The sequence below is a fragment of the Pipistrellus hanaki genome (assembly GCF_964339955.1).
Source record: "Pipistrellus hanaki genome assembly, chromosome: 2".
Lineage (NCBI taxonomy): Eukaryota > Metazoa > Chordata > Mammalia > Chiroptera > Vespertilionidae > Pipistrellus > Pipistrellus hanaki.
In genome coordinates, this window is record NC_140504.1 from 176,162,649 (window position 1) to 176,179,678 (window position 17,030).

General features: G+C 41.7%; 2 protein-coding genes across 2 annotated transcripts in view; one reads left to right on the forward strand and one right to left on the reverse strand.

Annotated features, from left to right (window-relative positions):
• Window positions 1-17,030, forward strand: part of RHBDL2 (rhomboid like 2) — a 92,901-nt gene that overhangs the window by 19,098 nt on the left and 56,773 nt on the right. The window lies entirely within an intron of this gene.
• Window positions 3,313-13,697, reverse strand: AKIRIN1 (akirin 1). The gene is made up of 5 exons (XM_084872039.1): window positions 13,334-13,697; window positions 8,256-8,396; window positions 6,656-6,790; window positions 5,369-5,440; window positions 3,313-4,823 (listed from the first exon to the last, which is right to left on the reverse strand). The coding sequence occupies exons 1-5, from the start codon at window positions 13,554-13,556 to the stop codon at window positions 4,813-4,815; spliced, it is 582 nt and encodes a 193-aa protein (XP_084728165.1). The 5' UTR covers window positions 13,557-13,697; the 3' UTR covers window positions 3,313-4,812.

The window sequence follows — 17,030 nt, forward strand, 5'->3', positions numbered from 1 at the left end:
CGCCTCTTAGTCATAACCCAAGAAAAGCTTTAACACTGTCCTCCTACTGGTAGGCCATCTATAATTTAGCACATTGGGAACTTCAGGCCTGTATCTGAAACCACCACCATCCAGATTTAAGTAAACTGGGAAGCTTGTGGATCCCAACACATTTGGGGAAAACTGAGTTTGGAAACTTACCCTCCCCCCCACCCTGTCCCCCAAGCCTAGAGGAGCAGTAAGGCAAAGTCTGAAAAAGTAAGTAATGGGTCCTAAGGACTGGATTGTAATGAAAACCAGAATATGTTGAAACCGGTTTGGCTCAGTGGATAGAGCATTGGCCTGCAGACTGAAGGGTCTGGTTGTAGGCACATGCCCAGTGGAGGGTGTGCAGGAGGCAGCTGATCGATGTTTCTCTCATAGATGTTTCTGGCTCTCTCCCCCTCCTGTCCTCTTTGTAAAAAAATCAGTAAAATATATTTTTAAAAAAAGAAAATTAAAAAAAAAAAAAGTAAACCTTTCTCACATGGACTGGATACCTGATGGTGTGCCATGTGGATGACCCGGGGAACCTCCAGCCTTCAATCTGAATTAAGAAAGTTTGCGACTATTCCCAGCCACAGGCAACAAGAAATCCCTCTTAGAGGTAAGTATGTCATCCTTATCCTGTTTATTTCTACAAATAACTTTTCAAATATACTGTTCAGCTCACAGATAACCTAGCATAAAAACAGACAAGGCACTATAAACGACAATCAGTAAAAACAAGAGACCCATGAAGACTTCAGGTATTAAAATTTTAGACAAAGTTATCACTTCTCCTGTCAATAAAGTGCTAATTATTTACAAATGTGGATTAAGGTGCTTAGCTGGAGCTCTTTCCCTAAGTAAACTTGTTCCTTTCTTCCTGAAGGTGTCAACCTTATCCAAGATCTAGTTTAACAGCACTATAGTAGACTGCAATGTTCTCAGAAGCTGTTTTTTTAAAATATATTTTATTGATTTTTTTTTTTATAGAGAGAAAGGGAGAGGGATAAAGCTAGAAACATCGATGAGAAACATCGACCAGCTGCCTCCTGCACACCCCCTACTGGGGATATGCCCGCAACCAATGTACATGCCCTTGACTGGAATTGAACCTGGGACCCTTCAATCCACAGACCAATGCTCTACCCATTGAGCCAAACCGGTTTTGGCTCAGAAGCTGTTTCCAAGGAATCATCACAACAGCAAAGAAATCAGTTTGTAAGAACAATATTTAACCAACTCTCTTTAAACCTATGGTGTTCTGATAAACATGAAATTCTCATAATCCACTTTTGTATCAAAAAATTTCAAAATTAGCCGAAACCGGTTTGGCTCAGCGGTGGAACATTGGTCTTCGGACTGAAAGGTCCCAGATTCGATTCCGGTCAAGGGCATGTACCTTGGTTGCGGGCACATCCCCGGTGGGGGAAGGGGGGGTGCAAGAGGCAGCTGGTCGATGTTTCTCATGGACATTTCTAGCTCTCCATCTCTCTCCCCTTCCTCTCTGTAAGAAAAATCAATAAAATATATTAATTTTTTTTTCTTTCAAAATTATAAATTAGGACATGTCCATGACACATGGTGCTCGTCGTTTGTGAGCTTTTCAAATTCATATCAATGCTGCAGTGCAGGGGCTCACAAACCTTTCTGTAAAAGGCCAGAAAGTAAGCATTTTCAACTCTGTGGTCCATACTGTCTGTTTCTGGAGTTGCAGTGTGAAAGCGGCCAGGTGCAAATGAATAGGTGTGGCAGTGTTCGAATAAAACTTTATTTACAAAAACAGGCCACAGTTTGCTGGCCCGATTTAGTGAATAACAAAATACAGATACACTGAAAGGCACTACTGAATTAATTTGTCATTCATCTTTTATTGTTTTCTTAGTCAAACACTTAAAGTACAAATTCTATATGAGAATGTGGAATTTTGTTGTTAACAAAGGGCTCTTCATACTGGAGAGTTGAGAATCACTGCTGCAGAAAGGAAGATTTTGGTCTTCAGAGCTGATGAAGACCACTGTAAAGAAATCTCCTGTAACATTTTCAAGTGCATAGCCTATGTCCCAAGCTGTGCTAAATACCTTCCTGACATGAATTAACTTAATCTTGCATTTATTTGAAAAGAAAAACCCAATGATATACATACAATTGATCTTTGTTTTACAGATAAGAAAACTATGGCTCAGAAAGTTCAGTAACTTGGCAAGACTCACATAGTAAAATAGTGGCAAGGCAGACTAAAGTCTAGGGTTATAAACATCCAAAGGCCATTCTTTTAACTGGTAGACTAACCAACCAATCCTCCCTGGTGTTTGAATATAGAATCTTCCAGAGAAGATTCACCATGTGTGAAAGTTGGCCCAAATTCTTATATCCCTGATGTTCTTCTTGGGGAGGTCTTAACTGTTATCCCTGCCTCAGAGCTCGGATGTCCCCTGCGTCCTCTAGCTTAGGGAGGGACACTTACTCCTTCATTGTCCTTAAACTTAAGGCTTTACTTAAAGAGGATAACAACTAAAACAAAACACAGAATATTTTAACTCACTAGATATGGCTGTTCTGAGACTACTTCTTCCCTGGGCCTTGACTTATCCTCATGAGATAAAGAAACTTCTTTACTTGGGAACGTGCCCTAGTTCAGATTCTAGAAATCAAGGTCTACAGAAAAACTCCTTTTCTAGTCTAAGGCCTCTTTTACAGGTCCCCATTTTCTGTTCTAGGATATGTCTTTCACCTGGATAAAACACTAAGCAAACATGTCTAGTCTCTTTAGAGATCATCCCCAAATCCAGCCATGGTGGTGTGGTCTTACTATGTGACCCCCCCAAACAACCATATCATACTACAATAGCATGTCATTTTCCTTACAGAAACTTAACTCTTTCCCAGCCAGAAGCTATTCAGTAGGAATGGGGCTGACACTCACAATGCTGATTCTGTAACAAGAAGACTTAAGTGAGGCAGTGTTCCCCATTCCTGATCCATCCTTCAGGACTTCTGATGCCCCCAAAACTGCCTGCCCTTGTTTTGGTGTGGCTACCCCACGGTAAGGCCACACCACACCCATTACTGCCGCTTCTATGTTCCTCTTTCAGGAACAGTGACTACCCTGGAAAAAGAAGAGATAAAACAAATTGCCCTTCAAATATGAAGTAAAAAAATTCTTAATTATCAAAAGATCACTGTTGGGCTTTTTAAAAAGTCTGTAACTCTTAAATGTAATGTTAAACTGGGGAAGTGGTTATAGCAGCTTCACATAAATTATTTTAATAAACATCATCACAGTATTAAGAAGGCAAGATAAACAAATAGCTTGAGTATTTTATTTGTTTGCAACTAAGCTTGTTAACACTATATAATGAAAATGTACAAAGAATAACGTTGCAGTTTTTGGTTAGATTTAAGTCAAAGACATTCATTAATAAGGAATCTTCCATTGTGAATATTCCAGAAATTATCTCTAAGCCATCTGATCAGAACTGTCTCTGAATATTACCTTACTTTGGAAGGTATTGGCATACATTTTAATTACACTCAGATTTTTCAAAATAAGCTGTAATTAAAAAAACTATTCTATATTCAAACTAAAACAATTTTAATAGAACTTTCCTTTCCAGAAACAATAATAAACGAAACAAGGCATTTGTAAAATGTGGTCCTGAACAAGTCACAGTAAAAAATAAATGTATACTTAACTTCCACCTCCTCAAAACAGAGGCTACTTTCTGTTCCTCAGCCTTGAAAACGAGGTGAAGAACAGTCTGTAAGCAACTTTGGGCAGGGGGTTGCCAAAACAAAGCTCAAGCAGTTGAACATGGACACCTCTTAAAAGAATTTGGGAGAAGCTGACCAAAGGATCCAAATCTGTATGTAATGACTGAGACAAGGTGAAGTGGCTCCTCCCAAGTAGCAGTGTCGCCGGGGCCTGGCCCAGCCCCAGCCATGCTCACCTGGTCTATGCTCCCAAGAAAACCCTGATGCTCCTGCTCTAGGGGAGACTTTTTCTGTTTAGAGGTTCAGTGTCCAGGGAGCTCTCTGTGTGAATGAGGTGAGCACAGACTCCACAAGGGTATTTTAAGGCTTGGAGTCAAAGTATCTTTCCAATACAGCTAGGCAGATTCCATGTGTCAAATGGTCCGTCTCCAGTTTGTTCTAATTCCTCACCACGCATTTATAGACCTAGGACCACAGACCTTTGCTATGTCATCTAATCACATCTGATGTCCATCCTAATGTATGATTCATATTCTGTGCCTGAAAACAGTCCCTGTATTTAATAATACCTATACATAAAACAACCCACTGTTACAACTTACATGGTCACAAAACATTAATGATCTTCTGTAGATCAAGCAAATGTTTTTAACCATAATTGTCGTGCATCAAATTCACAGCCAGAATCCCCAAGATCAAAAAAAATTTGCACAATACAAATAATAACTTAAAATACACGTACATACATATACATACACTCTCATACACACTTCTTACAGAATGTGCTTGGGGAAACTCCATTTGCTGAGTGCCACTGAGGGCATATTTTGCTAAACTGCTGCTCCAGGTATTTTGCTTCGAAAATCTATCACAGTAGGGCACAGCTGTTTATTGGATGAGCAGAAAAGAAAGATATGCTTGTGGCAACCAGAAAGTTTTAAGGTCTTTCAAGTTGTATAAAATGGACCTGCAGAAACCTTTAAGTGTTCTCAGGATGCAAAGTTGGAGCTGAAATGTGATATCAAACCAGTTGCAAAAAGTGCACAGCAGCCATCTCTTGAGGTCAAACCTGGTACCCAGATATGCAAGAAAGCTTCAGGACACATCTATAAATTAGGAATAAAAAAAACAAAAACATGTAAAAATACTAAAAAACATAGGATTGTCCTTTTAAATAACTAATGGTAAATGTGATATACTGCATGGAGAATATAAATCACCACTTAAAAGGTCCTTCTTTCTTCAGAATTTAAGAAATCTGAGTCAGGTTCAGTGGATATATAGTTATTATAATTTATGTTTTGAGTACCTGGTCATTGCAAGATGTTTAGAATTAAATTCTGATCATACTCTTGACAAGTTAGCCTAAGAAATCAACTTTCATAAATTAACAAAGTTACCTTTCTGAGGAAAAGCTACATAAACTTGGACAAATTAACTTCTTTACTTCTTTAAGTGCTATTGTTACTTGTATAACAATAATAATTCTTCCCTCATAAGGTTTGGCCTGGTGCTAGGCATGTAAGTATTCTTTAAGTGCTAGCTATTATTTTACTTCACAAGGGCTTTTTGCTATCAGGAAACAAGGTACTCAGTTTTAAAATTTGCTCTTGAAAGTTGGGTAATTCAAAGAAAACTTGGCAATACTTACAGCTTGTGGGCCGTGTTCCGTATCGTCGCATAATCTGATCGTGTGTGAATTTCACAAAAGATTCATATTGTTCTGTGAGGGGAAAGACAGTGTATACTATCCCCGGAAACTCTCCCCCACTTTTCAAGAATCAAGTGTCAGGATCACATCTAGTTTCCCTGCTTAAATTGCTTATTCCCAGGACCTCCTTATAACAGTCATTCTTGAGATTTGTTACTTCCTCTTAGATGCCAGACCCAAATCCCTAGCTCCTAGATTTAACCACTGATCATTTATAACATTTTCCTAATCTATCCTCTACTAATGGCTTCCTAAGACAGACAGACATGATCACTACTATGCCAGCAAATTTTAGGATATCTCCTATAAAACATGAAACTTGAAGCCCTTTGCTGCACTCTACCGTAGCTATAAATTTCATCATACACATTGAGTGAAAAGGTGGGATGGCTAAAAGCTAGGAGAAAATTCCATACTACCTATAGTTTCTACAGAAGTGCCTTAGAGCCAGCTGGTCTGAACGAACAATTTTGGGGTGGTGGTAGGAGGGGCGAATGATATAGTAGTTTCTTCTTAAAATACACATTATTAGTATATTAAAGAAATTCTACTATAAAGAAACCCATTTAATGTTGCTAACCCCAACAGTTCTCAATTTACAGCAGGCTTATTAACATTCTGAGGCACCACATGGTGTGGGCCATCAGTATTAGGAAACAATACTGTTAAAGGGAGACGTTGCTGCCTAAAGTCTCCCCGATCACACCCTCCTCTTTCACTGAACAGGGACTTTCTATTCCTGATTCAGATCCCTTCCTTTCGGAAAAGGCTCTAACTTGTTGCCACCATTAATCACTCCTTTTGTTCTTGCCTCAGCGGTGCTTTCCAAACTTTATTCTAATGTATCACAAAATCAAGGATGCCTGACTTCCCACACCCACTAAGGAAGTCTGATTATGCTAACTATACTCAGCACCTCCCAATCACCTATTGATGGTCAGCACTATCCCAACCACCTGTTTACAAGCCAGTTAACCCAAACAGTCTACTCAATGCCTTTGTTCATATGAGAAATTCTCAGAAAAGCTTGGCTTATCTTTTTTCAGAAATGTAAGTAAAGAGTCCTCCTATAAATGAAACATGTACAATCACCAAAAGGAATAACTTAATAATCACAATTCATTAAGTCTTCTTGCATGATGTCCTACTCCTAAATTATCATTTACTTAATTGGGGTTAATCCTTATTGAACTTATTAACAATGGCATAGCCACTACCTCACCCTACCTGCTAGTTTGGTATTGAGGATTTGCTCATACTCCTCCCGAATTTTATCTTCATAGTCTTTTAAGAGACGCTCACATATTATTCCAACTTGTCGGAGAGTAAAGGTGGGCTGGTCCTTCTTCATCCAGGAGGAACCTGGCCAAAAGACAAATCTAATTTACAGATTCTAGTTCTAAAGTTCAGAATTAATAGCATCATGCAAACAGCCCTAGGATATAAAAATTGTTTATAAAAATGGTCTTTTCACTAATTTACATGAAATGTTTCCACAGAATTCTCTGAGTTTCTGACATTTGTTTTACAAAGCAAGGACAAAGGTAAATTGAGAAGAGAAATAACATGTATTCAAGTTGTTCTGATGCCATAACAACCGAGCCCAGACTCAATGCTCATTTGGTCAAGAATAAGAATGAAAAGTTTAAAGCTGACATAAAGCCTCGTCTAGATTAGGAAAAGTTGATTCACTGCATGAGAGCTACCCAGATTCTTGGAGATCACCTACACCTATGTTTAACCAAGGTGGTGCATCATAGTTACCGGTGGAACTAGTTCTGGGGTCGGGCTTCAGAATCTTTTAAGTTCCAGGGTGATTTTGATAAGAAAAGAATTTTGACACTTACGGAACGCAAATGACTTGCTCAATATAAAAAATTGTTAGCAAAGTCATCGAAATATGAATGAAGGGGACAATTTACCACTACACATCTCATCCCTGATCCCTTTTGAATCTGGGCCAAGAAGAGTGAAATGTTTATAAGATAGTAGTTAGGAACCAAAATGTCCACTGGAAAGCCAGTAAACATGGAAATTGACTTCCTGATCATGATTTTTTTTAAAAGCAGCTCCACTGGTAGTCCAATTCTGAGTTATTTTTCAAGGTTTAACCTGGAATTTGTTTCTTTGGCCTTTAGTCTATAAAAATATTCAACAGCCTGAAACAAATAATTTTTTGCTTAAACCAATTTTTTCTCTCTACAAATGAAACCTGACCAAAATATCTAGCAAGTTATTATCTGTACTTGTTTCTCTACCCATAACATATTCTATTACTTCAAAATTAGCTCTAGCCAGTTTGGCTCAGTGGATAGTGTGAGCCCATGGACTGAAGGGTCCTGGGTTTGATTCTAGTCAAGGGATATACAGGGTTGTGTATAAATCCCTGATCCTGGTTGGGGTGCATGCAGGAGACAATGTGTTTCTCTCACATTGATGCTCTGTCTTTCCCCTCCCCTTTCCACTCTCTCTAAAAACAAAAACAAAATTACATTACTAAAATTGAGACTTGTTCCTGATCGGTTTGGCTTAGTGGATTGAGCTTCGACCTGTGGAGTCAGGGGTCCCAGATTCGATTCTGGTCAGGGGCATGTGCCTTGGTTGCAGGCACATTCCCGGTAGAATTTTTAAAAAATTATTTGCGGTGAAAGTGACATAAAGTGAACAATTTAATATAGTCACAACATTGTACAACCACCACCTCTGTCTAGTTTCAAAACATTTCTAGTACTCCCAACTAACACCACTTACCAATTAAGTGGTCCCTGTCATTTTAAATAGCATTTATAAACTCTTAAATGGGCTGTGCAAATTAAAGTATACTTACCTGGAGAACTAGGCGCTGTGAGTGCTGAGGAGTGAGGCTGACTTTCTGAAGTACAAGCTTCATTCTGATTAAGAACAACTTCTAATTGTCTCCACCTCTGGTAACGACTATATTCTTGTTTTATGTTCTGAAAAATTTGCTCTAAATAAAAAAAGAAACACATTTGAGCATTTACTTTGAGTCATTTCTTCTTATCCTTCTCCCCATGTAATAAATATTAACAAGAAAAATATTTATACTGAATAACCTCCTATAACCCCAAAGTGTGCCCTCTTATTATCACTACTAGAGGTCCAGTGCACAAAATTCGTGTGGGGGTTGGGAGGGGAAGGTCCCTCAGCCCGACCTGCCCCCTCTCCAATCTGGGACCCCTCAGGGGATGTCCGACTGCCAGAACCGCTGGCTCCTAGCCACTAGCCTGCCTGCCTGATTGCCCCTAACTGCCCTCCCCTGCTGGCTGATTGCCCCTAACCACCTCTGCCTCAGCCCCTGCCACCTTGGCTTTGTTTGGAAGACATCTGGTCTAATTAGCATATTACCCTTTTATTAGTATAGATTTCAACAATATGTAGAGTAGCAGTTATTTTGGCATAAGCCACTCAGACAGTTCTCTTTGCTTGTTTCCTGAAGACCAGAGTTGCTGTTTGCTGTAGCATTAACTATAATACAATTTATAAGGAAAAAAGTCCGTCACCTAATAGGGAACTACCCTGTTTCCCCAAAAATAAGACAGTGTCTTATATTAATTTTTTCTCCCAAAGTTGCGCTAGGTCTTATTTTCAGGGAATGTCTTATCTTTCCATGCGCTAGGTCTTATTTTCGGAGGATGTCTTATTTTCGGGGAAACACAGTATTTCCTATCTCCCTTAAGTTGCACAATTTCACAAACCAGAGTACTAAGGGTGAGTCTCTTAACCACCCAAGGCTTCTAATAGTGAAACTCTAGTCCGATTTGGACTAAGATCTTTAGAGAAGAGGAAAGCAGAAACCACTATGTTTATAGCTAAAGGAAGACTTGAAATTTATTGCTTGGAATTCATGAACAGGACTTAGAAGAGAATTTTCTAATTTTATAAGAGGCAATATTTGGTAGGATTCAAGTTACTATTCTGAGTCAAGGTAACAAAAAATCAAACACTATTAATAAAAGGAGTCCAGGACACATAAATACTAACCACCTTGAAGTATACTCCTAGAGACAACACAGAATCTGGAAGGATGTGGTTTTCAAGTGTTTTTTTTTGTGGTAGAATGTATGTTCACTTTTCAGATAATAAAGGCTCCTAAAACCCAGAAAATTATATTACCCACCCCAACTCACATTATTCTAATGCATAACTTACTCTAGGTGTATTATTATTTTTTAATAGGAAGGAGCAAGTGTTAACAATTCAATTTGTTTCTTCCTAGATGTGTGACTATGACCTTGGGAAGTCATTCAAAATCTTTAGCCTAGTTCTTCAATATAAATACTAATGTCTGTCCAATAAAGTTGTGAGAATAAAAAAATCAAAGCTATTAATGCCATAATAAATGATGTTACAGCCCAGGAACTGACATGAATTCAAAGTAGCTCCACACATAACTAAACATTGGAACAATGCAGTATTTAGCAAAGGTTTCCTTTAAGAATGCTGTGAAGTTCATGTGTTAGATCTCTCAATTTATGAAGTCTTTGCTTCATCTTTAAAATATATTCTCCAAGCACACAAGTGCCAGATGCAATACAAGGTTGTAAGTAATTGCAGATTTGAAACAAGAAAGAACAAGTTTGAGGACAAGGCTCATGGGAACAGAAGATCTTTGATAAACCTTTCACTGCCTCCTGCATGGCAAAGTGAACAAATAGAAAGATACAATTTTGAGGCTGGAAGAAGAACTAGCAAGTCCAAGAATCTAAACATGGTATACACAGGAGAAAAATAAGGAAGCAGATGTGATTTTCTTCCCAAGAAGGCCATATATAACAGGCAAAAGCATGTAAAAAAAAAAAAAAAAAAAAAAAAAAAAGCAAATTTCTGCTCTGGCCTGTTCTAGGGTTCAGCTGGTTGAGCACTGTCCCATGCACTGAAAGGTCCCTGGTTTGATTCCAGCTCAAGGTACATGCCCTGGAAGAGGGCTCCATCCTGAGTAGGGGGTATGCAAGAGGGAGCCAATCAATGTTTCTCTCTCTCCACACTCTTCTTCTCTCTCTAAAAATCAATAAAAACATATTTTTTTAAAGAAAATTGTAAATTTATTTTTTTTAAAAAATAAGAGAGGAAGGGAAAATGAGAGAGAGAGAGAGAGAGAGAGAGAGAGAGAGAGAGATCAATGATGAGAGAGAATCATTAATAGGATGCTTCTTGCACGCCCCATCACACTGGAGCCCACAACCCCAGGCATGTGCCCTTACTGGTAATTGAACCAGGACCTTCTGGTTCATAAATTGCCATTCAACTTAGCCCCACCAGCCAGGCACCAATTTTCTTTTTTAACAGTGGGTAGTTTTAATCTTTGGCTCTCATTCTTTGAGGTTGTGCTTCTAGGTTTTATCAGACTAAGTCCGTTGTTTTTCCAGTTCCATCTTCCACCACAATCCAGTTGCAGTAAACTATCACTTTCCTTCATTTGTGGGTTTTCTGGCTTTTGCTCAAGCAATTTTGCTTTGCTTGAAATGGGGCTGTTTCTCCCCTTCCAGCATTTAAGACTCAGCTAAAATGCTACCTTTGGAAGTTATTCCTGAACTCAACTCATGATCAATTAATGCTTTGTATCTACTCACTCCATGTTTACAAATACCTTCGAGTTCAACAATCCCCCCTCATGCCTCCATCCATCCATCCACCTCACTCATTTGAGCAATAAAAGGTTTAATTTTATAGGATTTTACCACAAAAAGTGCTATGACACACATCTTTTTCTGAAGTAAAACGTATGTCTCAGACCATTTCTGAGAGAATTGCACAACCTTTGAGATTATAACTAGGATTGTTACAGAGTAGAGCCGCTGCTTTTTAAATGCACTTTTCTATTAACTGGCTTTATTCTTCATGCAGAGCAACTAGGGTTTCCTCCCCGGTTCTTTTTCAGTCCAGAGCGTATCTTTCACACAAGCCAAAACATTAATGAATCACCCATACTTTCTTTCATAACAAAACCCTATGCTAATAATCATTAACAAACAGGACTGATCAATCTTTACAAATGAATACTTTATTTCTTAAAACTTAGGTTTATTGTAGAAAGTAACTACAGATGTTCCCTATTTTCCCCATTGACTCCCCCTTCTGGCCCACACCAACCGCCCATCCCAGGCCTTTACCACACTACTGTCTGTTACAAATGCATATTTTAAACAAAATGTTTTAACATAAAATGACCAAGAAGCTAGTTTGCATGATCTGTATGGACAGATTAAATTTTAAGATGAAAAAAGCAGTGACCCCATTATAGCACTCTGCAAATTTGTAGGCTCCTAAATACATTCAGCCATCATTTATTATGCACTTGGTATAATGTGAACTACAATAAAATTAGTCTAGAGAGAAGTATTGGGAGAAATAAAACATTTACATAATATTATTCATCAAGACAGACGGAGCAAGTATTAAGTCTATTTTATTGAGATTCTATTTGAAGCTGTAAGAGCAGTGGGCAAAACAATTAAAAAATCACCCTCTGCTTTTGAAGGACTTTTTACAAAAACTTCTGCAAACATTCTTGTTCAGTGCAACCTAAGTGGTCTGGGAATTTAAGGTCGAACAGAGCAGGGTTAGTCAGGTAATGGACGGAGACTTAAGAAAGTGTATTTGGATTAGCAAATAGCAGGGGAAAACGTGATGGAAGGCAAGAATACAGATCCAGCCAAGTGGGCCTGGGGGGAAAGAGCAAAGGCATGGTTTGGTAAGAAAAGTATAAAAGACTGACTAGGCAAGATATGGCTATCGTTGGTAAATCCTTGGAATGCCAGCACAGAAAAGAGGTGAACATGAGGCTAGACGGTCTAAGGCAGCCCGGCTGGCAGCTGCAGGATCGCTGGTTAGAGAGGAAGAGGGCCTGAGATCCGCATGGCGGATTTGCAAAGGACGACATAAAGCCCACATTCTCTGGCGAGTGTTAGGGGGTGAAGAAAGAATGGTTTTATGGCCATTCCAGGGTTTTGCTTATGCTTGAAAAACAGAAAGCACACAAAGAAACGACTTGCCAAAGTTCAGTTCCGAGACTCCCCCCATTTCCGGGTGCCCTTTAAACTGCTAAACATTAATTCTGGTGCATTTCCCCCTCCACTCCCACACAATGGTTAAATTTTTTAAAATTAACTTTTACTTTTTTTTGTTTTGTTCCATCAGCTCTCGCCTTTAACTTGGCCAGTGAATGCCCCTTACTGAAGGCGACCCTCTCTGCTCAGGATAGCTCGATTCCTCCTTCTGGAACCTCTGGATAGTTAAGGATTCTCAAATTCTGGCTAACGACCCACCGAGGTCAAGCCATATATGGTACAATTGCCATACAATAAAATAAGAAAACATGCCCAGTCCCTTAGAATTAGTCAGATTGAAATCGGATTCCCTAACTTTTGGGGCGGCCTCTGGCCCCTCCAGACTTCTGGAAACCGGGTCCCCCGATCAGCTCCAGCCCAGCGTGGAGCAGCACGCTCTCCGGCCCCTTCCCCGAGGCCGGCCTCCGGCCCTCAGGGCCGGGTTCGTGAGCAGAATCCAATTTTCCATGGCCCGCTGGGTCCCGGGCGGCTCGGGGCAGGCCCGGGCGGCGGCGGCAGGAGGGGCCGGGGGCCGGGGAGGGCCCGGGGCACCAGGGACCTCCCCGTCTCCCTCCTGCTGCCTGCCCACCTCCCTTCCAGGCGCTCCAGCTCCAAGGAAGACCGAAAACGGGCTCTGCGGCCCCACTAGCCCTCCCGGATGTTCCCCATCCCCGGAAGCGATCAGGCCCGGCGGCACCCCAGTTCCCTTTTCTCCGGACGAAGAAGGGAAGGGGTCCGTGGGTAAAGGAGCCCAGCGTCCCCCGCCCTGCCCCCGCAGCCCGCACCCCCCTCCACATGCCCGGGCCTGGCGTCCTGCCAAGCCCGCAGCGCCGCTCACCCGGAGTCGGAAGGCGCCGCTCGCTGCCGGGCGGGACGGGCGGCTGGAGCGTCGGCGGCGGCGGGCTCTGCATCTGGAGGAGCGGCGGCGGCTCGGCGTCCGGGGGCCTGAGGCCCGGAGTGGGGCCGGGCAGCGGGGCGCAGCGCCGCCGCTTCGGGGAACCCGGGCTCAGCAGCGCCGCCTCGAACTCCATGGGCCGTTTCAACGTCGCCCCGCACGCCATGCCGCCGCCGACGGGCCGGGGACGAAGAGCGGACGCGGCTGTGACGGCGGCCCAACCCTCCGCCTGCTCCGCGGAGCTCCCTCCCGAGCCAAGCCGGCTCCAATGGCGCCTCCAGCACCCGGCAGCGCCGCCGGCCCCGCCTCCTGTGACGTCACGGGCGCGCCCACCGCCCGTCCGGGGGGGTGGGAGGCCGGAAGAGGGCCGCTCTGGGAGGGTCCGCCGGCCACCGTCCGCCGCCGGCGCCCCCTCCGGAGCAAATGGAACGGCCCGGGCGGAGAACTCGGTCACCCAGCAACCGAGGGAAGGCCCCCGCCTCCGCCCCTCCCAGGGTTCCAGCCCCCGCCCGGTCCCTCGCCGCGGCTCCCGGGCGGCCCTTTAGGGTTTCGCACCTGCGCGGCGCGGGCCTGGGGGAGGGGAGAGCTCGGATTGGCAAGCTCCGAGGGGTGTGTGGAGGGGCGTCGGGGTCGGGATCTAGGTGTCCCGTAACCTCCCATCTAGTCCTTGCCCCGGGATAAAAGGACAGGGTGGTTTTTAAAAGTCCTCAAGGCCATGCCCCTGACTCCAGGAAGTGTCCATTTAAATGGAACCCCAGATCAGAGGAGGATGCACTTCGGAAAAGTCCACCCATCCCACGAAGCTGCAAAACGTTGTGTCTGTGTGTATTTTAGGAAAGATGACCCATACTTTCACCAGCGCACCAGAGAGGTCTGTTACTCAAAAAAAAAAAAAAAAAAGTCAAAAACAAACAGGAAACAACCAAGTAGTGTAAACCATGTAAGAGTGGTGTCAGTGTCGAATCCTTGAGCAGATAGCTGGTTTCCTCGGGTCTATCTGAATCCTTGACAGGCGGTGCCAGCGGCGAAGTGCCTTTGATATTCTGGGATGATAAATGGATGTCAGGAAGGTTCTACTTTCAGAAACCGCGTGCTTGCGTATTACTAAGGAGCAGGTCTAAGGGATCTGTGGTACAAAAAAAGGTTGAAACGTTTTTATATTTACTCATCTGTGTTAAATAATGACCACGACCCCTGGGATCTGTCTGCTTCGACATATCTCTGGGATTTTTCCAGAACAATCTAAATTCCAGACACTCTCCTCTAATAGGTCATATGTCTGATCAATATGCCCTTGTATTTGAGTTGGAGAAAATGAACATAATACTTCAGTCCCATTTTTTGTCCCTTTCAGATTCCTAATTTTTTCTGGGTCCTCCCTAATTTCTTCAAATGTCATAAAGATCAAACATAGGTCAATTTCTTTTTTGCATTTATGTTTGACAAATAGCAGAAGTAATTCTAAAATGACTGGGCTCAATCCCCAGTAGGGGGCATAGAGAAGGCAGCTGATCAATGATTCTCTCTCATCTTTGATGTTTCTGTCTCTCTCTCTCTCTTCCTTCTTCTCTGAAATCAATAAATATTTTTTAAGAATAGTAAAAATAATTAATAAATCTGAAAACTTTTTAAAAATAAATATTTTAAGTTGATTTTTAGAGAGAGAGGAAGGGAGAGGGAGAGAAAAACATCAATGTGTGAGAATGATACATCAATTGACTGCCCTGCATGCTCCTACCAGGGTTTGAGCCTAAAACCCGGGCATGTGTCCTGACCTGGAATTGAACCTGCCACCTTTTGATGTACAGGATGATGTTCCAACCAACTGAGCCACACTGGCCAGGGCTGAAATCTTTTTAAAAAGGATAATAAAAAGACAAAATATTGTGCTCTGACTGGGATCGAGCCCAGGACCTCTTGGTCCATGGGACAACGCTCAATCCACTGAGCCACCACAGCCGGCAAGACAAAATATTTATGAGTAGGAATGAGAAAGAAGACAATCATAGATACAAAAGTGATAAGAATTATAAGAACACTAGAGGCCCAGTGCACAAAATTCTGCACTGGGCGGAGGGGGGGACGACCACTCCCTCAGCCTTGCCTGTGCCTTCTCGCAGTCCAGGAGCCCTTGGGGGATGTCCAACTGACAGCTTAGGCCCACCGAGCAGGCATCCTTAGTGCTCCAGCGGAAGCGAGAGAGGCTTCCGCCACTGCTACTGTGATCATCAGCGGTGAGCCCAACTTCTGAGTAACGCTCCCCCTCTGGGAGTGCACTGATCACCAAGGGGCAGCTCCTGCGTTGAATGTCTTCCCCCTGCTGGTCAGTGCCTGTCACAATAACTGATCATCACTATTGGATCCATTTGCATAATAGTCTTTTATTATATAGGATACTACCTACAACTTGATGGCAATGCATTTGAAAAGTTAGCAGAAATGGATAATTTTCAGTTAGATTATAAATTATACAAGTTAATTAGAAAATAAAGGGAAAACTATAATGTAGCAAAAAATTTCACACTATACAATAAAAGAGATTTGGGAGGTGATTAGAGATCTCCCATTTACTAAAAGGATCAGAACCTGATGGTTTTGCAACTAAGATCCCTCTCACCTTTAAAGAACAAACAAGTCCACTGTTATTTGATCTGCTAGTTCAAACAAAATTTGGAAAGCTCCTTAATGCAGTTTATAAAATTGACATAACTTTAAGAGCAATCTTTGATAAAGATAGTTATAAAAAGGAACTATGGACCATCTTTGTTAACGAAGAGAGACAAAAATTCCAAATGAGATATTAGCAAATGGAATTCAGCACTCAAGAGTAATGCATTGTGACCAAATTGGATTATTTCAAACATAGGAGGGTGATTAGGTTCTCAGGAAATGTATCAATATAATTCATAAACTCCATGAATCAAAGAAAAGCCATAAAGATCTTATCAGTAGATGCTAAAAATAAAAATCTTAGAAGGTATATGAGGGAATCTAATGTACAACATGGTGATTTGATTTATTTATTATAATAATATATTTTATTTTTTTCATATATATTTTTATTGATTTTTTACAGAAAGGAAGGAAGAGAGATAGAGAGCTAGAAACGTCGATGAGAGAGAAACACCGACCAACTGCCTCCTGCACACCCCCTACCGGGGATGTGCCCGCAACCAACGTACATGCCCCTGACCGGAATTGAACCTGGGACCTTTCAGTTCCCAGGCCGACGCTCTACCACTGAGCAAAACCAGTTTCGGCTATTTATTAATTAATATATTTTCATTCATTTCAGAGAGGAAGGAAGAGGAAGAAAGTGATAGAAACAGCAATGATGAAAGAATCATTGATTGGTTGCCTTCCACATGCCCCCAACCATGTCCTGACTGGGAATCTAACAGTAACCTTCTGTTCAAAGGTTGATGGCAATCATTGAACCATACCAGCTGGGCTACAACTTGGTGATTTTTGTTAATGATATTGTATTATATAATTGAAATTGCTAAGAGAGTATATCTTAAGTGTTCTTAACACACACACACACACACACACACACACACACACAGGTAACTATGTGAAGTAATGGATGTGTTAATGTGTTAATTAACTTGATTATGGCACTCATTTCATAATGTGTACA

Coding starts and splice junctions, on each gene's coding strand:
- AKIRIN1 (XM_084872039.1), bottom strand. CDS start 13,556: ATGGCGTGCGGGGCGACGTTGAAACGGCCCATGGAGTTCGAGGCGGCG. Junction 8,397..13,333: donor GCGGCGCCTTCCGACTCCGG/GTGAGCGGCGCT, acceptor TTTTTTATTTAG/AGCAAATTTTTCAGAACATA. Junction 6,791..8,255: donor CACAGCGCCTAGTTCTCCAG/GTAAGTATACTT, acceptor TCTTTTGGCCAG/GTTCCTCCTGGATGAAGAAG.